Source organism: Vipera ursinii (assembly GCF_947247035.1).
Source record: "Vipera ursinii genome assembly, chromosome: Z".
Classification (NCBI taxonomy): Eukaryota; Metazoa; Chordata; class Lepidosauria; order Squamata; family Viperidae; genus Vipera; species Vipera ursinii.
Genome location: NC_139517.1, coordinates 1,823,618 through 1,843,617, shown reverse-complemented (window position 1 = coordinate 1,843,617; position 20,000 = coordinate 1,823,618). Strand labels below are relative to the sequence as shown.

At 52.7% G+C, this 20,000-nt stretch overlaps 1 protein-coding gene across 1 annotated transcript in view; it reads left to right on the top strand.

Annotated features, from left to right (window-relative positions):
• The window catches only part of DNAH2 (dynein axonemal heavy chain 2), a gene marked incomplete at both ends in the record, with an annotated part of 106,937 nt that overhangs the window by 37,571 nt on the left and 49,366 nt on the right, over window positions 1-20,000 (top strand). The window contains 21 exons of the mRNA XM_083378746.1: window positions 48-248; window positions 682-838; window positions 1,382-1,556; window positions 2,899-3,062; window positions 3,165-3,326; window positions 4,252-4,355; window positions 4,768-4,924; window positions 5,227-5,309; window positions 6,856-7,036; window positions 7,135-7,273; window positions 7,499-7,716; window positions 7,910-8,008; window positions 8,328-8,453; window positions 8,947-9,057; window positions 10,044-10,232; window positions 11,286-11,389; window positions 11,967-12,156; window positions 14,022-14,202; window positions 15,782-15,909; window positions 16,015-16,167; window positions 17,842-17,967. Coding sequence (XP_083234872.1) covers window positions 48-248; window positions 682-838; window positions 1,382-1,556; window positions 2,899-3,062; window positions 3,165-3,326; window positions 4,252-4,355; window positions 4,768-4,924; window positions 5,227-5,309; window positions 6,856-7,036; window positions 7,135-7,273; window positions 7,499-7,716; window positions 7,910-8,008; window positions 8,328-8,453; window positions 8,947-9,057; window positions 10,044-10,232; window positions 11,286-11,389; window positions 11,967-12,156; window positions 14,022-14,202; window positions 15,782-15,909; window positions 16,015-16,167; window positions 17,842-17,967 — 3,148 coding nt within the window. The remainder of the gene's footprint in view (window positions 1-47; window positions 249-681; window positions 839-1,381; window positions 1,557-2,898; window positions 3,063-3,164; window positions 3,327-4,251; window positions 4,356-4,767; window positions 4,925-5,226; window positions 5,310-6,855; window positions 7,037-7,134; window positions 7,274-7,498; window positions 7,717-7,909; window positions 8,009-8,327; window positions 8,454-8,946; window positions 9,058-10,043; window positions 10,233-11,285; window positions 11,390-11,966; window positions 12,157-14,021; window positions 14,203-15,781; window positions 15,910-16,014; window positions 16,168-17,841; window positions 17,968-20,000) is intronic.

Sequence of the window (20,000 nt, the reverse complement as noted above, 5' to 3'; positions counted from 1 at the left end):
GACCTCCGAGGTCCCCTTCCAGCGCTCTGCGTCTCTGCCCCTTCCAGCTATATGGAGGTGGCCAACAACGTTCAGAGGGAGGAGACGGTGCTGAGCATCCAGTTTGTGCTGCTGGACTGCTCCCACCTGAAGGCCACCGTGGTCCAGCACTGCAACGAGTGGCAGAACAAGCTGACCAACCTGCTGAAGGAGATGGCCACCGGCCGCTTGAGGGACCTGACCGCTTACCTACAAGACAACGCGGCCGAGTGAGTGTCCCGCCCTCGATCGGGCTCCCCTCAGGGACCCCCTTTCCCGCACCCTCCGCTCTTTTCCCACCCCCTCCTCACGTAAAAGGATGGCGCGCTGGCTCAGCAGCTAAGACGCTGGGCTTTTCGGCTGGGAAGCCAGCAGCCCAGGTTTGAGACCCAAGCAGGGGCGAGCTCCCATCCTCTCCTCAGCTTCAGCCAAGCTAGCAGTTCAAAAGCATGCAAAGGCAAATAGATAGACAGGTACCGCTTTGGCTGGAAGATGACAGGGCTCCGCGTCTTCCTGCGGGAAATGTCTTCGGACGGCGCTGGCTCAGTGGCCTGGAAACACAGATAAGCGCCGACCCCTCTAGTCGGCAACTATAGCGAGTAAAATCCGCAAGGACTCCCTTTTATCTTTTACCTGGCCTGAATGTGCCGTTCGCCCCCGCAGCATCAGCCGTCCTCCCCAAACGTTGGAGGAGCTCAGCCGAAGCCTCCAGCTGCACGAGACGCTGCAGAACGACCTGCTGAAGATCGAGGGGCAGATCCCCCCAATCCACGAGCAGTTTGCCATCCTGGAGAAGTACGAGGTGGCCGTGGACGAGGAGGTAGGTCCCCGGCTGAGGATTTGGGGCTGACGTGGCCAGGGGGGCGGTTTTCCTCCTCCTGCTGAGGTTGACGGCCTACATGCAGGTAGTCCTCAACTTACAACTGTCTGTTTAGCGACCAAGGTTGCAGCAGCACTGAAATAAACAGTGACTGACAAGCGGTCCTCGCACTTACGACCGTCACAACATTTCCCCTGGTCAGGGGATCAAAATTTGGCAACCGGCTTCTTGCAGTATCCTGGGGTCACGTAAATGCCATTGACGGCGTTCTGACCAGCAGAGTCAATGGCTTAACGGCCGTGAGATTCACTTAACAACCGGAGAAATTTGCTTAAACAACCCTGGCATAAAAGATTGAAAATCTTAACGATGGAAATTCTAGTCCCAATTGTGCTCATAAGTCGAGGACTCCCTGCATTAGGTTAGCCGTGGCCTCCTTGGGTTGGTCCACAACCCCACCATGCACGCCACAACTTTGGTGCTGCTGGCCGCTGGTTCCCACCTCGTTTGGGCTCAATGCTGCTTGGTCTCCCGTCCTGCCAGGTGCTGCAGCTGCTGGGTGATTTGAATTCGGAATGGCTGGCTTTCCAGCAGTGCCTCCTGGACAGCGAAACCATGTTAAAGAAGCACAAGGAGAAGTTCAAGACGGGCCTGATCCACTGCGCGGATGACTTCAAGAAGAAGGCCCAAAATCTCCTCCAGGACTTTGACATGAATGGTGAGCAAGAGCTCTGGGCTTGGTCCTCCTTTCCCTTCTGGCCCATCGTCCTCTGCTGCGGACAAAGAGGATGGGCCTTCTCTTCAACCATCCTTCAGTTCTTTAGGTGGGAGTGGGATGGGCTGGTTTTCTTTGGGGGGTGGTTTAGGAAAATGATAGGGCTGAGAACTTCTGGTTCGTATGTTGACTCCTCAAGAGGAATCCCCGTTCAACTTAGGGCAGACATGTCAAACACAAGGCCCGGGGGCCAGATCCGGCCCGCGAAGTGGTTTCATGTGGCCCGCGAAGCCATCCTGGAAACAGTGAGGGAACGGCCCCCACTGCCTTGGCCCCGGCCCAGAGACCCTCCTTCTGCCAGAGACCCTCAGATCTGTCCCACTCCTGCCCAGGCACCCATAGGCACCCTTGATGCGAAGGATGTAGAGCTGGCCACGCCCACCCAATAGGCCACACCCACTCCAGCCACGCCCACCCAGTAGGCCACGCCTAGCCTGGCCATTACCCACCCGGCCCCCTGAGGGCAACCGCAATGCTGATGCAGCCCTCAATGAAATTGAGTTTGACACCCATGACTTAGGGGAACTAAAGATGGTTGGTCCTGTCAGGCCCAAAAGACTAGGTCTACAAGGTCCAGTTAAACAGCTTAATTGCTGAAAGCCTATGCAGAGGAATCTTCTACCTAAACTGCTCTATCGCTGAAAGCCTGTGCACAGGAATCTTCTACCTAAACTGCTCTATCGCTGAAAGCATGTGCACAGGATAACTGCTTTATCGGTGAAAGCCTATGCACAGGAATCTTCTACCTAAACTGCTTTATTGCTGAAAGCCTATGCACAGGAATCTTCTACCTAAACTGCTTTATTGCTGAAAGCCTGTGCACAGGAATCTTCTACCTAAACTGCTTTATCGGTAAAAGCCTATGCACAGGAATCTTCTACCTAATTTATTGCTGAAAGCCTATGCACAGGAATCTTCTCAACTAATGTTTGGGACATACTAGGAGTTAGAAAAAGGTCTGCGGATTCAAGGGAAGTTGGACTTGGTTTGCTTGTGATGTAGGGATTCTAGGCTGATTCCTGTTTTGACTCCACACACACACACACACCTCCACACCCCAGCTTCTGCCACACCTTCTCCTACAGGCTGTTTGCTCATCTTCTTTTCCTAAAGGGAAAGGGGACATCCCACCCAGGCCCAGTTTCACCTGTGTTTGAGCCACAGCAGCCTTCTCACGAGTAGAGGCCTGCCGTGGTTGGATCTGAAGTAGGTGTAGCCAATATGCCGGCCATCACCAGGCAAAGCATGGAGGTCATCCAGGTCTTCTGCCCTTCTCCACTGACAGGTCCTTTCACCAGTGCCGTCTCGGCTGATGCTGCCCTGGAGCAGATCATGGCCATGAGGCAGCTACTGGCCACCATGAAGGAGGAGGAGAACGCCCTGCGCTCCAACCTGGGCATCTTCAAGATTGACCAGCCCGCCTCCAAAGATCTTCAGAGGCTGGAGAGGGTGAGAGGAGCCTTCTACTGGTGACCTTCTCCTTAAGGGAAGCGCTCCGATCCAAGGTTGGGCTTCACGTCTCACTTCTGGCTCACCTTCTGGGTCCTGCAGGAGCTGGATTACATCCAACAAGTCTGGGAGATCACCAAGGAGTGGGAGGTCCACTGGGAGGAGTGGAAGAACGGGAGCTTCAAGACTCTGAAGACGGAGGTGATGGAGAATACAGCCTTCGCCCTCTTCCGGAAGCTGAACAAGTTGAGCAAAGAGCTTAAGGCAAGGCAGCCCAGCGGGCCTCGTGACGGGCAAAGAGGGGAGAAGGTGGAGGAGCTCCTCTCCATGGAGAAGGAGATTGCGGAGGATGGGTCTTTCCAGCTTCCCCTTGGGATGTAGGTGTGGAGTTCATTGGGGGGAAGGGGTATGTGAGGACGGAGTGAGGGCTTCCCCACTCAGCTGCGGCACCAGCCGGGCCAACTGGATTCACTCAAGGGACCACTGAGAACGTTCCCACCAACATTGAGAGTTGGGCAAGTCATGAGTATATAAGGTGAGACCAGACCCCCCGCCCACCCCACTCCCTTCTGGCACTGATGATGTTCCCTAGTTGGGTCATGAGACGTCTGCAGGAAAACAACATAGCTCAGAGAGCACCAAGGAGCCCACAGCCCTCCTCCTCCACCTCCTCCTCCTCCTCCCCCTCCCTGTCCCCCAACTCTTCAAAGCCCACTCTCTTCTAGCACTTATCAGGTTAGCTAGTTGGGTCATGAAACGCCTGCAAGAAAACCACTAAGCTCAGAGAGCACTAAGGACTCCACAGTCCTCCTCCTCCTCCTCCTCCTCCTCCTCCCTCCTTCTACCACTGATGATGTTCCCTAGTTGGGTCATGAAACGTTTGCAAGAAAAGCACCCAGCTCAGAGAGCACCAAGGACGCCACTGTCTTCCTCCTCCTCCTCCTCCTCCTCCTCCTCCCCCCCTTCTCCATTCCAGAAATCCCAGTCCCTTCTAGCACAGCAGATGTTACCTACTTGGGAAATGAAACGTCTGCAAGCGCATAACCCATCTCAGAGAGCATCGAGGGCCCCAGAACTGAATTGAAGCTGAGGCGTTCAGCATCAACAGCTGGGCAGAACTCGGCCCCACCAAATTCTTTCCCAATTTTCGTCATTTAATGGGCTTTTGCCCCCTCTTTTGTGACTGAAGGATCGGAACTGGGAAATAATTGAGACCTCCAAGGCCAAGATCGAGCAGTTTAAGAGGACCATGCCCTTGATCACGGACCTCAGGAACCTAGCTTTGCGAGAGAGGTAGGTGGCTTGAGTTGGCTAGGAATCCCTGTCCGGGGTTGGCTGAGTTGAGGGACGCCAGGCTGGCCTTGGGCCCAGGAGAACATTGATCAAGGATGGATGGATGGATGGAGATGATGGATGGGTGGATGGAAGGATGGATGGATCAAGATGGTGGATGGATGGATGGATGGATGGATGAATGGATAGAGAGGATGGATGGATAGATAGAGTGGATGGATGGAGATGGATGGATGGATGGAAGGATGGATGGATGAATGGATAGAGAGGATGGATGGATAGATGGAAGGATGGATGGATAGAGATGATGCATGGATGGATGGATGGAGAGGGTGGTGATGCTGCTGCTGAAGATAGATAATTAGATAACAGACATTCATTCATTCATTCATTCATTCCTGGTTACCTGCAGGCACTGGGACCAGGTGAAAGACTTGGTTCTTCGGACATTCGATCAAGATGCTGAGGACTTCAGACTGGAAAATATCATCGAGTTGGGCTTGGACAAACACGTGGAGAAGGTGGCTGAGATCTCTTCTTCAGCCACCAAGGAACTGGCCATTGAGCAGGTAGCGTCGTCTGTTTAGAGCCGGGGGTCAACTTTACCAAACTCTCCCCTCTTCCGAGAACGCCCAAGTGCTGGTTTCAGAAGCCCAGAGAGACTCTTGACTTCCACCAACTCTTGGGCATCCAGTTGAGAAGCATCTACAGCAGGGGTCTTCAAACTTGGCCCCTTGATGACTGCTGGCTGAGGAATTCTGGGAGTTGAAGTCCACAAGTCATCAAGGAGCCAAGTTTGAAGGTCCCTGATCTACAGGTACTGAGAACGGAGGGGTGACCTGTTCTCACGATGCTGTCCTTCTCCTCCCAGGCTCTGGAGAACATCGCCAAGACCTGGGCTGTCACCGCACTGGACATTGTGCCTTACAAAGACAAAGGGCACCACCGAGTCAGGTAGGCCTGCTGGGTTCAAGGAAGGGAGAAGGTCAAGCATGAAGCGTCAGGAGATAGTTGCCGACCCTGGATATGGGTGCTTTGGGCACACCCGGTCCAAACTCTACGATGCCTGAAGGTGGACCTGCCTCTTTAAAAAAAAAACAAAAAAACCCCACAGTGGCCCCCTGAAAGCAGAACCAGAAATCTGGGTGGGATTTTTTGACTTTTAAAGTCTACGATGGTCATGTTGGTTTCCAGAAGCAATCCAGCGTGCTGGTGACCATCATCAAAGGTTTAATGGGTTTGGACTGAGATAGGGTAGCCAAAGGCTGTCTTCTCCTATGGCCTGGGCTTTACAATCTTCTGGGTCAATCTTACCTCTAGTGTCCTTGGTGGTCTCTGAGCTTGGTCTGGAGAGCTGAGGGAGGTTCAAGGACTCCACACTTCCACCTCTTACGATCCTCGTTAGAATGTCCTTGGAGGTCCACTTGGAGAGTTCCAAAATCTCAGGAGTGGAAAGAGGGAATGTAGAATTGTGTAACACCTCCTTAGCTGACAAAACAGGGGCGTTAGAATAGAATAGAGCCGGAAGGGACCTTGGAGGTCTTCTAGTCCAGCCCCCCCTTCCTGCCCCCCCCCCGCTTAAGGAGGAGAACCTATATACCATCTCAGACAAGTGACTGTCCGGCCTCTTCTTAAAAATCTCCAGTGACGGAGCGCCCGTGATTTCTGGTGGCAAGCAGTTCCACTGGTTGATGGTCCTCACTGTCAGGAAGTTTCTCCTTAATTCCAGGTCGCTTCTCTCTTTGGTCAGTTTCCAACCGTTGTTTCTCATCCTTCCCCTCTGGTGCTTTGGAGAATAGCATGAGCCCCTCCTCTTCTTTGGGGCAGCCCCTCCAATACTGGAACGCTGCTACCGTGTCACCCCTGTTTCTTCTTTCACTAGCCAAACCCGAGTCCCACGGCCCTTCTTCGTATGTTTTGGTCTCCAGGCCTTGGATCACCTTTGTTCCTCTTCTCTGAATTTTTTTCCCCCAAACTCTCAACCTCTTTTTTTGTCATCCGGTGGCCAAAATTGGCGGCAGCGTTCCAGGTGTGGCCTCGCTAGGGCTTTAACAAAGCGGTAATAATACTTCCCGTGAACTTGAGTCTACGCGTCTGTTTACGCAACCCAGGATTGTGTTGGCTTTTTTTTTTGACTGCTGCCGCGCACGGCTGCAGCCAGGGTCAAGCGATCGTCCACCGGGACTCCAAGGTCCCTCTCACCGTCGCCGTTTGTTTTTAAGCCAGGCCTCGCCCAGTCTGTACTTTTTGTACCTTTGGTTTTTCCTGCCTAAATGTAAGACTTTGCTTTTCTCCACCTTGAAGCTCATTCCGTGGGACGGGGCCCCTGGTTCGAGTCTGTCAAGATCCTTTTGGATCCCCAGCTGGTCTTCTGGGGGGTATGCCTAAAGTCCACCAAGGACTCTAGGCCGAGAAGTGGAGATCTTCTAACTCAGAGGTAGACCTCTGCTCCTAGGCCTCCTTTGAGGCCTTGCCCTCAGGAAGACTTCTCTTTCTGCAGAGGAACGGAGGATGTCTTCCAGGCGCTGGACGACAACCAGGTGTCCTTGTCCACCATGAAGGCTTCCCGCTTTGTGAAGCCGTTCGAGAAGGAGGTGGACCGGTGGGAACGCTGCCTCTCGCTCATCCTGGAGGTGATCGAGATGCTACTGACTGTGCAGCGGCAGTGGATGTACCTGGAGGTGAGGTGGTCCTCCGAGACCTAACCTGGCTACCCTTCCCACGAAATGGCCGGGGCGCTTTACAATCCAGACGCGTCACCTCTCTCCTCCGTCTCCAGAACATCTTCTTGGGAGAAGACATCCGCAAGCAGCTGCCTGGCGAATCGTCCTCCTTTGACAACATCAACAGCAGCTGGAAGACCATCATGGACCGCTTTGTCAAGGACAACAACGCTCTGCGGGCCACGCATTACCCAGGTTTGCTTTCCCTCCTTGCGGTGGCGGTGGAGGGTTAGGGTCCACGACTCCAGGGAAGAAGCCCCTTCCTGCTCCGCACCCGACTTTTCCAGGTCCTACCTCAACCTCTGGAGATAGGAAGAAGATTGTTGGAGGTCTTCAGGATTCGGAGACCTCCCGAGGAGAGCGAGTTTCTCGGCCCGGACAAGGGAGATATTTGCGACTCTTCTGTGCTCCTCCCTGCAGGCCTGCTGGACAAACTGGTAGAAATGAACGCGGCCTTGGAAGACATCCAGAAGTCCCTTGACATGTACTTGGAGACCAAGCGCCACATCTTCCCCCGTTTCTACTTCCTGTCCAACGATGACCTCTTGGAGATCTTGGGCCAGTCCCGTAACCCGGAGGCCGTCCAGCCCCACCTCAAGAAGTGCTTTGACAACATTAAGTGCCTCAAAATTCAGAAGGTACGACTCGGGGTAGACAGTGGTCTCCTGCCCAGATCTCTTCGGTTCCCCCACGGCTTCCTTTCCACGTCATGCTGTGGCTGGTTGGCACCAGGATTCTCCCCGATTTTGGCCCTTTCGGTGGGCAAGGCCAAAGGAGCAGATCTCCCCTGGGCCACCGTTGGAGACACGTTGTTCTCCTTTCCTTCCTCAGATTGGGACCAGCAACCGTTCTGAAGCCCTCGGCATGTTCTCCCTGGATGGGGAATACGTGGACTTCACCCATTCCGTGCTGCTGGAAGGACCGGTGGAGGTGAGCCACTTCTTCACCTGGAATGGTTCGGTGCCGGTAAAGGTTTTGAAGACACCACCTGGCGTGAAACATCCTGTAGACCTTTGACCCATCCTTGTCCCTGGCTTGCTTGGGGCTCAAGAGGTTGCCGCGGAATCCTTTGCCCGCTCTTCTGCCCGTCGTCCCAAGTTCTAGGCTGGCCCAGATCATGACTGGTCTTGTTGGGCGTTGACAAGGGTGGGGCCAGTCCGTGGCGCATCCCCGCTCCTCTGCAGGACGGTCTGGCAAGGAAGGGGCCTGGGAGGCTCCTCCCTTGTGACGGAGACTCCATGTGTCCCAGGAGTGGCTGTGCGACGTGGAGAGGGCCATGCGCTGGACGTTGAGGGAGGTGCTGAGGAACTGCCGGCTGGCCTTGAAGAAGATGCTGACCAAGAGAGACAAATGGGTGAAGGAATGGCCCGGACAGGTGAGGACGCAGAGATGGGGCAGGACGTCAGGTGGGGTCTCTGGGATGTCCTTGCAGGTGCCGAGGCAATGGCGAGCCCTAATCTGGCCAGGCGCCCCATCTTTTTGTGGTGGGACATGCTGGTCTCCTGCCGAGGGGCCGGCACCCAGATGTTCATATCCCCATCCTGCTGGAAGGATGATCCTGGAGTTCTTTGACCTGAGGAGATGAAAGTGGGGAGGCATGTTTCACGGGGTTGACTCCCCACCACCACCACAGCCGTGACCCCACTTTGTTAGCCCTTCCCCGTGGGTCCTTCTTGAAATGTTGGGGTCCCCTCCCTTGAGCGGAGACATCCAGGGGGGAATTGTGTCCTTCTGCCCTCCTCCCGTCACCCCAGATCAAGCTGAGGAAAAGGGAGGTGGGTCTCCTTCCTCATTCCCCCCCCCCCGTCCAATCTCCAAATGGGCATCCATGGGCTGATTTGCCCCCCCTTCCTGGCAACCTCTGCCAGATGGTGATCACCTCCAGCCAGATCCAGTGGACGGCCGACGTCAGCAAGTGCTTGGCCACCTGCAAGGAACGCGGGGACAAGAAGTACCTCAAAGCCATGAAGAAAAAGCAGGTGAGGCTGCCGCCGGGACTCTCGGCACCCTACACACACACACACACACACACACACACCCTTCCACGGGGTTGTAGCAGCTCTGAGCACAGAGCCCGCACAAGTAGTAGCGGGTGGTCCTCATCTTACAAGCCGGGGAATTTAATACCGGGAGTCCTGGACTCGCAATAGGCCATTTAGTGACCATCCGAAGGTGCAACGGCAGTGGAATAAAGTGACGTACAGCCGGTTTTTTTACCCAGAGCGTCCCCAGAGTCACGCGACCAAAATTCAGGCCCTCGGCAACCTACCTCACCTTTACGACGGCCGCGGCGTTTCCACACACACACACACACACACACACCAGGGTCACACGATCCCCTTTGGCGATCTTCTGACACGCGACGGTGTGACTAACTTGTCAACCGGAGTGATTCGCTCAAGCGCCGTGGCGAGAACGGTCGGGAAATGGGGCAAAACTCACTTAGCAACGGTCCGGCGTAGACGCTTTGCGCTCAGTCGTGGTCATAAGTAACTACTGCCCGACTATCGGCTTTCCAGGATCTATGATTTTCCGTCTCTCAGTCAAAGGGTGGGGTAGAACAGGGGTCCTCAGCTCCCCCCCGGTCTGTGGACCGGTACCGGGCCGCGGCACGCCAATGACCGGTCCGCACAAACAAGCGAAGCCCTGTCCGGGGAATGCAGGCAGTAAACCAAACCAGGCCCCCCTCCGGTCCGCGGGAAAACCTCTCTCCACGGAACCGGGGGTCCCTGGTGCCCAAAAGTTTGGGGACCCCTGGGGTAGAATATCATTCCCCTAAGCCAGTTTTCCTCTGCAGTTTCCCTCCCCCCCCGCCCCCAGTCCAGCCGCTAGAATTGTTAAGATAGACTGCAGCTGGAATGGGAAGCTCCACTCAGGACGAAGAGCCGCAGACTGAGCTTTTTCCTTTTTTTGTGTGTGTGTGTGCGCGTGTTTGTGTCTGTGCGTGTCTGTTGGGGGAAACCAGATCTCCATGCTCAACAAGTATTCGGAGGCCATCCGGGGCAGCCTGACCAAAATCATGCGCCTGAAGATCGTGGCCCTGGTGACGGTGGAGGTCCACGCCCGCGACGTCATCGAGAAGCTGTACCGGAGCGGCCTGCTGGACGTCACCTCCTTCGAGTGGCTGAGCCAGCTGCGCCTCTACTGGGAGAAGGTGAGGGGGGGACGGGAGGGGAGGGGGTCTGCACAAGGGGGGCACCGGCGTGCCCTGTCCCTCCCTGGAAGTGGAGAGGCCCTGCTGCTGCCGCCCTCTGCTGGAGAGAACGGGCTGCCCGCGGGGCTGCTGTGCCCGCCTCCTGCCTTGTGTGCGGCTGCCCCCTGCTGGCCACGTATGGAACCCCAGATGAAACACAGGTGACGCTACCCTCCCCCTCCTCCTCTTCTTCTTCTTCTTGTTCTCCTCTTCCTCTTCTTCTCCTCCTCCTCCTCCTCCTCCTCTTCTTCTTCTTCTCCTCTTCCTCTTCTCCTCCTCTTCTTCTTGTTCTCCTGTTCCTCTTCTTCTCCTCCTCTTCCTCCTCTTCTCCTCTTCCTCTTCTTCCTCTTCTCCTCTTCCTCTTCTTCTCCTCCTCCTCCTCTTCTTCTTCTCCTGTTCCTCTTCTTCTCCTCCTGTTCCTCCTCTTCTCCTCCTCTTCCTCTTCTTCCTCTTCTCCTCCTCTTCCTCTTATTCTCCTCCTCCTCCTCTTCTTCTTCTTCTCCTCTTCCTCCTCCTGTTCTTCCTCTTCTCCTCTTTTTCTCTTTCTTCCCCTTCCCCTCTTCCTCCTCCACCTCCTCTTCATCTTCTCCTCCTCCTCCTCCTCCTCTTCCTCTCCTCCTCCTCCTCTTCGTCTTCTTCTCCTCCTCCTCCTCTTCCTCCTCTTCCTCTTCTCCTCCTCTTCTTCTCTTTCTTCCCCTTCCCCTCTTCCTCCTCCTCCTCTTCTCCTCCTCCTCCTCCTCTTCTTCTTCTTCCTCTTCTCTTTTTCTCTTTCTTCCCCTTCCCCTCTTCCTCCTCCTCCTCCTCCTCCTCCTCTTCCCTCCTTCCTCCTCCCTGCAACCCCTGATGTTGTTCCGTAGTCGGGTCTGGAAACATCCGCAAGAAAACCACCGTCACCAATCCAATATTCCCCTCTCTGGCCCTGCAGTTAGAAGGGGGTCCTCACCCCATCGCTTAGGGGTGGATCTCTCTCCCCACCCCCCACCCCACCTGCCCCAACGGAAGCTTTCTTTGCAGGACTTGGATGATTGCGTGATCCGGCAGACCAACACCCAGTTCGCTTACGGCTATGAGTATCTGGGGAACTCTGGCAGGCTGGTCATCACCCCTCTGACTGACAGGTGCCCTGACGGGGGGAGGGAGGAGGGAGGGGGGGAAGGAGTGGAAAGAATGGGGGGCTTTCGGACCCCCTGTGAAGGTGGGAGGAGGAGAAAGTGTGGGTTGCCTCTTGGGGGCGAAGAGTTTGCACTTGCACAGGTGGTCCTTGACTTATGACCCACAGCTGAGCCCCCCCCGTTTCTGTCGCTAAGTGAGACCGCAGGGGGGGTTGCCCCCTTCTCCAACCTTTCTTGCCACGGTCGCTAACTGAATCAGTGCATTGTTTAAGCGAGTCACACGGTTGTTAAGTGAATCCCTTGTCAAGTTCGCAAAAGGGGATCATGGGACGCCCTCCCCCCCCCGACACTTCCCGGGACGCTGTGACCGTCCTAAATAGGAATCAGCGGCTCGGCGTCTAATTTTTTTTGCCCACGGGGATGCCGCGACGGCCGTCCCTGTAAAAACCGGGCCTCAGTCGCTTTTTTTCCATTGCCGCCGTGACTTCAGACGGCCGTTAAAGGAACCGTCGTAAGTCGAGGACCGGCTGTGCCAAAAGGCAAGAGAGTTAAGGACTGAGCCCCCGGGGTCTGGCCTCCTCAGGTGCTACATGACGCTGACCACGGCCCTCCACCTCCACCGAGGAGGGTCCCCGAAGGGCCCAGCGGGCACTGGCAAGACGGAGACGGTCAAGGACCTGGGCAAGGCGCTGGGCATGTACGTGATCGTGGTCAACTGCTCGGAAGGCCTGGATTACAAGTCCATGGGGAGAATGTACTCCGGACTGGCCCAGGTGAGAGAATGGAATATAGGAGAGTACGGAGTGGAACGGAACGGAATAAAATAGAAATAAGGAATAGGGTAGAATAGAATAGAATAGAATAGAATAGAATAGAATAGAATAGAATAGAATAGAATAGAATAGAATAGAATAGAATAGAATAGAATAAGAATAGGAATAGAATAGAATAGAATAGAATAGAATAGAATAGAATAGAATAGAATAGAATAGAATAGAATAGAATAGAATAGAATAGAATAGAATAATAATAATATAAAAATAGGATAGGATAGGATAGGATAGGATAGGATAGGATAGGATAGGATAGGATAGGATAGGATAGGATAAAAGAATGGAATGGAATGGAATGGAATAGAATAATAATATAAAAATAGAATAGAATAGAAAAGAATAGAATAGAATAGAATAGAATAATAATATAAAAATAGAATAGAATAGAATAGAATTAGAATAGAATAGTATAATATAAAAATAGAATAGGATAGGATAGGATAGCATAGAACAGAACAACAGAACAGAACAGAACAGAATAGAATAGAATACAAATAAGGGATAGGATAGGATAAAATGGAATGGAATGGAATGGAATAATAATATAAAAATAGAATAGAATAGAATAGAATAGAATAGAATAGAATAGAATAGAATAGAATAGAATAGAATAGAATAGAAATAAGGGATAGGATAGGATAGGATAGGATAGGATAGGATAGGATAGGATAAAATAGAATAATAGAATAATAATATAAAAATAGAATAGAAGAGAATAGAAGAGAATAGAAAACAGAACAGAACAGAACAGAACAGAACAGAATAGAATAGAATAGAATAGAATAGAATAATAAAAGGAATGGAGTGGAATGGAATGGAATTAGGATAGAATAGAATAGAATAATAAAATAAGGAATGGAGTGGAATGGAATAGAATAGAATAGAAAACAGAACAGAACGGAATAGAGCTGGAAGGGACCTTGGAGGTCTTCTAGTCCAGCCCCCTGCGCAAGCAAGGCAGCGGTTCAGCATTGTAACCCCGTAGTAAGATGGGAGGCCGATAAAATGGATGAATAAATGAAACGAGTGGGGTTTTGCCTCATTTTATGGCCTTTCTTGCCTCCGTTGTTAAGCGAATCGCTGTACTCATTATGTGAGTGGCACGGCTGTTAAGTAAATCCGGCTTCCTCATGGACTTTGCCCTGTCCAAAGGTCACGATGCGACCGTCATAAGTAGGAGCCAGTGGCCAAGGATCTGAATTTTGACCCCGTAACTGTCGTAAGTGGGGAAAACGGTCCCAAATCAACCTTTTTTCACTGCTGTTATAACGTGAAATGGTCACTAAACGAGCTGACGTAAATCGAGGCCTGACTGTGCTACGCAGCAGGCCAATTCTGTGGTCAAATAAATGGCACGGATTTAATACTAAACCTAAACACGGGTAGCCCTTGGCTTACGACCGCGATTGAGCCCAGCTTTTCCGTTGCTAAGTGAGTCAGTTGTTAGGTGAATATTGCCCCTTTTTACGGCCTTTCTCGCCACCGTTGTTAAGTGAATCACACCGTTGCTAAGTGAACTGGGATTCCCCCTCCCTGGACTTTGCTCATCCGGAGGGGTATCGTAGGACCCCAGGAGACGCCCCCGACCGTCATAAATATGAGTCGGTTGCCAAGCGGCTGAACGTTGACGCTGCAACGGACGTTAAGTGTGAAAAAACGGTCCTAGGTCCCTTTTTTCAGCCCCGTTGTAAACTCCGGACGGTCACTAAACGAGCAGTCGTAAGTCGAGGGCGGCCTGTGCTCTGATGACCCTGGGTGGGGGTCTCCCGGCTGACACCCCCCCCCGCTTTGTCTCCCTCCCGCAGACGGGCGCCTGGGGCTGCTTCGACGAGTTCAACCGCATCAACATCGAGGTCCTCTCGGTCGTGGCCCAGCAGATCCTCTCCATCCTGTCCGCCTTGGCAGCCAACATGACGCGCTTCACCTTCGAAGGCCACGAGATCAACCTGGTTTGGTCCTGCGGCATCTTCATCACCATGAACCCAGGTGGGGCCTGGTGGGATTGCCGGGGTTGGTGGGGGGTGGGGGGGAACGTCCATATTTTGGAGGTGAAACCCTAGAATTTAGATCCCCCAAATATTATTCCCAATGAGGAGGACAATTAACCAGTGGAACAGCTGGCCACCAGAAGTTGTGGGTGCTTCATCACTGGAGAAGAGACGGGTCAGCCACTTGTCTGAAATGATCTAGCTCGGGGGTCTTCAAACGTGGCCCTTTTATGACTGGTGGTCTTCCACTCCCAGAATTCCTCAGCCAGCGTGAGGGAACTATGACCCTTTGATGACTTGTGGACTTCAACTCCAAGAATTCCTCAGCCAGCGTGAGGGAACTATGACCCTTTCATGACTTGTGGACTTCAACTCCCAGAATTCCTCAGCCAGTGTGAGGGAACTATGACCCTTTGATGACTTGTGGACTTCAACTCCCAGAATTCCTCAGCCAGCGTGAGGGAACTATGACCCCTTTAGGACTTGTGGACTTCAATTCCCAGAATTCCTCAGCCAGCATGAGGGAACTATGACTTTTTTATGACTTGTGGACTTCAACTCCCAGAATTCCTCAGCCAGGGTTGGGGCATTGAGTTCCTGAGCATGTGCAAAATGCCCCTCTGCCAATCTTGGGAAAATTTGAGCCCTGCTATCCCCAGGTCTGTAAACGTGCTCCCTCTGGGCCGATGTTTCTCAATCTTGGCAACTTATTAAGAGGCGTGGACTTCAACTCCCAGAATTCCCCAGCCAGCATGGTTGAAGTCCACACATCTTAACTGTGAAAGGGAGGAATTGGCTAGCTGGGGAATTCTGGGATTTGAAGTCCACACCTCTGAAAGGGGCCCAGCATGGTTTTCAGAGCAATAAGAGGAAAAATCTGATCCTTGCATTCAGCCCTGAGCTGTATCTACGTCTCACCTGCTGACTGGGGGATTCTGGGATTTGAAGTCCACCCATCTTAAAGTGAGAAAAGCTGTATGTATGTCTCACCCACTGACTGGGGGATTCTGGGAGTTGAAGTCCACCCATCTTAAAGTGAGAAAAGCTGTATCTACATCTCACACGCTGACTGGGGGATTCTGGGAGTTGAAGTCCACCCGTCTTAAAGTGAGAAAAGCTGTATCTACATCTCACCCGCTGACTGGGGGATTCTGGGAGTTGAAGTCCACCCGTCTTAAAGTGAGAAAAGCTATATCTACGTCTCACACGCTGACTGGGGGATTCTGGGAGTTGAAGTCCACCCGTCGTAAAGTGAGAAAAGCTGTATCTACGTCTCACCCACTGACTGGGGGATTCTGGGATTTGAAGTCCACCCATCGTAAAGTGAGAAAAGCTGTATCTACGTCTCACCCACTGACTAGGGAATTCTGGGAGTTGAAGTCCACCCGTCTTAAAGTGAGAAAAGCTGTATCTACGTCTCACCCGCCGACTGGGGGGATTCTGGGAGTTGAAGTCCACCCGTCGTAAAGTGGCCGAAGCTGTCTCTACATCTCACACACTGCCCGGGGGTGGGTGGGTGGGGAATTCTGGGAATTCTCCCTCCCACTGACCCGCTCTTCCGTGGGGCGCTTTGGCAGGCTACGCCGGGCGGACGGAGCTGCCGGACAACCTGAAGTCCATGTTCCGCCCCATCTCCATGGTGGTGCCGGACTCCACCCTGATTGCCGAGATCATCCTCTTCGGCGAAGGCTTCAACAACTGCAAGGTAGCGGCCGCGGGGGGGCCCGTGGGGCGTGGGAGGGGGGGTCTTTGGGGGGGGGCGCCCCAGGAGCCCGGTGAGACGCCCTCCGGCTTCCCCTCTCCATCCCAGATCTTGGCCAAGAAGGTCTTCACCCTCTACTCGCTGGCCGTGCAGCAGCTCTCCAAGCAGGACCACTACGACTTCGGGCTGCGGGCCCTCACCTCTCTCCTCCGCTACGCCGGGAAGAAGCGCCGGGTGCGGCCGGACCTCTCCGACGAAGAGGTGGGGGAGGGGAGGGGAGGGGAGGGGAGGTAGCCTGGCCGCCATGAGGGTCCCCAACGCCCGCTGCTAAGCGAGGCCTTCGCTAAAGGGGTTCTGTCCCCTTTGGTGACCCTTTTGTGACCACTTTCTCTGTCCCCTTCCTTCCTTCTTCCTTCCTTCGCTTCTCCCCCCCCCTCTTCCTTTCTCTCGTTCTCGTTCTCTTTTTCTCTTTCTTTCCCTCCTTCTTCCTTCCTTCCTTCTTTTCTATCTCCTTCTCTCCTTCCTCTCTTTTCCTTTCTCTTTCTTTCCCTCCTTGTTCCTTCCTTCCTCTTTTCTATCTCCTTCCTTCCTTCCTTCCTTCCTTCCTCCTTCCGTCTCTTTTCCTTTCTCTCCTTTCTTCTCTTTCTCTTTCTTCCTTATTCCTTCCTTCCTCTTTTCTATCTCCTTCCTTCCTTCCTTCCTTTTTCTTTTCTATCACCTTCCTTCCTTCCTCTTTTCTATCTCCTTCCTTCTTTCTTTCTTTCTCTTCTTTTTCTTTCTCTCCTTCCTTCCTTCCTCTTTTCTATCTCCTTTCTTCCTTCTTTCTTTCTTTCTCTTCTTTTTCTTTCTCTCCTTCCTTCCTTCCTCTTTTCTATCTCCTTCCTTCCTTCTTTCTTTCGTTCTTTCTCTTCTTTTTCTTTCTCTCCTTCCTTCCTTCCTCTTTTCTATCTCCTTCCTTCCTTCCTTCTTTCTTTCTCTTCTTTTTCTTTCTCTCCTTCCTTCCTTCCTCTTTTCTATCTCCTTTCTTCCTTCCTTCTTTCTTTCTTTCTCTTCTTTTTCTTTCTCTCCTTCCATCCTTCCTCTTTTCTATCTCCTTTCTTCCTTCTTTCTTTCTTTCTCTTCTTTTTCTTTCTCTCCTTCCTTCCTTCCTCTTTTCTCCTTCCTTCCTTCCTTCCTTCTTTCTTTCGTTCTTTCTCTTCTTTTTCTTTCTCTCCTTCCTTCCTTCCTCTTTTCTATCTCCTTCCTTCCTTCCTTCTTTCTTTCTTTCTCTTCTTTTTCTTTCTCTCCTTCCTTCCTTCCTCTTTTCTATCTCCTTTCTTCCTTCCTTCTTTCTTTCTTTCTCTTCTTTTTCTTTCTCTCCTTCCTTCCTTCCTCTTTTCTCCTTCCTTCCTTCCTTCCTTCCTTCTTTCTTTCTCTCTGTCTGTTTTTCTTTCTCTCCTCCCTTCCCTCCTTCCTCTTTTCTATCTCCTTCCTCCTGTCACATGACACCGCAACCGTCGTAAATATGAGTCGGTTGGCAAGCCTCTGAATTTTGATCACATGACCACGGGGAGGCTGCAAGCCTGAAAAAAACGGTCCTAAGTGACTGTTTTCAGTGACTGCTGCAGCTGCGAACGGTCGCTAAGCGAACGGTCGTAAGTCGAGCCCCGCCTGTCACGGGCCTCTGTGCGGGAGAGGGCCGGGCGTGAGCTCCCAGAGGGAAGCTCTTCTCCATCCGGCAGCTTCGGCTCGGCTCGGCTCTCTTCTCGGGGAGGACCTTCGCTTAGAACTGGGGAAGCTGCTCGGACGGGAAGCGAAATGTTTTCAAAGAAAAAGAAAAGCAAGAAAGCCCGGCGGCTATTTTGAATTTTTTTTTAAAAAAAAGCACCTTTGGGACAGGCCTGACCCCTCCTCAGTGAGGACTAGTCCCTTGACCCTTCCCTCCCCGGGCGGCAGATCCTGCTCATGGCCATGAAGGACATGAACATCGCCAAGCTGACCTCCGGGGACGTCCCGCTCTTCAACGCCATCACCCAGGACCTCTTCCCGGGCATCGAGTGCCCCGTCATCGACTACGGCAAGGTCAGCTGCCCCCCCCCCCAGGCCAGGCCTCTCCTGGGGAAGCGGCCGGCCGGGAGAGTCCGGAGAGGGGCGGGGGGGGGCTTGGCGGACCCTCCCTGGGGCAGCTGGGGGTCTTCTGGAGGGATGGGAAGGGCTGCCCATCTCAGGAACGCCCTTCCTCCTTTCCTTCCTTCCTTCCTTCCTCCCTCTTCCTTCCTTCCTCTCCTTCCTTCCTTCCTCCCTTCTTTCCTTCCTCCCTTCCTTCTTTCCTTCCTTCCTCCTTTCCTTCCTCCTTTCCTTCCTTCCTTCCGTCCTTTCCTTCCTTCATTCCTCCTTTCCTTCCTCCCTTCCTTCTTTCCTCCCTTCCTCCTTTCCTTCCTCCTTTCCTTCCTTCCTCCTTTCCTTCCTTCCTTCCTTCCTTCGTTCCTCCTTTCCTTCCTCCCTTCTTTCTCCTTCTCCTTCCTCCTCCTTTCCTTCCTTCCTTCCTCCTTTCCTTCCTCCTTCTTCCTCCTTTCCTTCCTTCTTTCCTTCCTTCCTTCCCTCATTCTTTCCTCCCTTCCTTCCTTCCTTCCTTCCTTCCTCCCTTCTTTCCTTCCTTCCTCCCTTCCTCCTTTCCTTCCTTCCTCCTTTCCTTCCTTCCTTCCTTCCTTCCTTCCTTCCTTCCTTCCTCCTTTCCTTCCTCCCTTCTTTTCTTCCTTCCTCCTTTCCTTCCTCCTTTCCTTCCTTCCTTCCTCCTTTCCTTCCTTCTTTCCTTCCTCCTTTCCTTCCTTCTTTCCTTCCTTCCTTCCCTCATTCTTTCCTCCCTTCCTTCCTTCCTCCCTTCCTTCCTTCCTTCCTCCCTTCTTTCCTTCCTCCCTTCCTTCTTTCCTTCCTTCCTCCTTTCCTTCCTCCTTTCCTTCCTTCCTTCCTCCTTTCCTTCCTTCATTCCTCCTTTCCTTCCTCCCTTCCTTCTTTCCTCCCTTCCTCCTTTCCTTCCTCCTTTCCTTCCTTCCTCCTTTCCTTCCTTCCTCCTTTCCTTCCTTCCTTCCTTCCTTCCTCCTTTCCTTCCTCCCTTCTTTTCTTCCTTCCTCCTTTCCTTCCTCCTTTCCTTCCTTCCTTCCTCCTTTCCTTCCTTCTTTCCTTCCTCCTTTCCTTCCTTCTTTCCTTCCTTCCTTCCCTCATTCTTTCCTCCCTTCCTTCCTTCCTTCCTTCCTCCCTTCTTTCCTTCCTTCCTCCCTTCCTTCTTTCCTTCCTTCCTCCTTTCCTTCCTCCTTTCCTTCCTTCCTTCCTCCTTTCCTTCCTCCTTTCCTTCCTCCTTTCCTTCCTTCCTTCCTCCTTTCCTTCCTTCATTCCTCCTTTCCTTCCTCCCTTCCTTCTTTCCTCCCTTCCTCCTTTCCTTCCTCCTTTCCTTCCTTCCTCCTTTCCTTCCTTCCTTCCTTTCTTCCTTCCTCCTTTCCTTCCTCCCTTCCTTCTTTCCTTCCTTTCTCCTTTCCTTCCTCCTTTCCTTCCTTCCTTCCTCCTTTCCTTCCTTCTTCCTTCCTCCTTTCCTTCCTCCTTTCCTTCCTTCCTTCCTCATTCTTTCCTCCCTCCCTCCCTTCCTTCCTTCCTCCCTTCTTTCCTTCCTTTCTCCCTTCCTTCTTTCCTTCCTTCCTCCTTTCCTTCCTTCCTTCCTCCTTTCCTTCTTTCCTTCCTTCTTTCCTTCCTCCTTTCCTTCCTTCATTCCTCCTTTCCTTCCTTCATTCCTCCTTTCCTTCCTCCCTTCCTTCTTTCCTCCCTTCCTCCTTTCCTTCCTCCTTTCCTTCCTCCTTTCCTTCCTTCTTTCCTTCCTTCCTCCTTTCCTTCCTCCCTTCCTTCTTTCCTCCCTTCCTCCTTTCCTTCCTCCTTTCCTTCCTTCTTTCCTTCCTTCCTCTTTTCCTTCCTTCCTTCCTTCCTTTCTTCCTTCCTCCTTTCCTTCCTCCCTTCCTTCTTTCCTCCCTTCCTCCTTTCCTTCCTCCTTTCCTTCCTCCTTTCCTTCCTTCCTTCCTCCTTTCCTTCCTTCCTTCCTCCTTTCCTTCCTTCTTTCCTTCCTCCTTTCC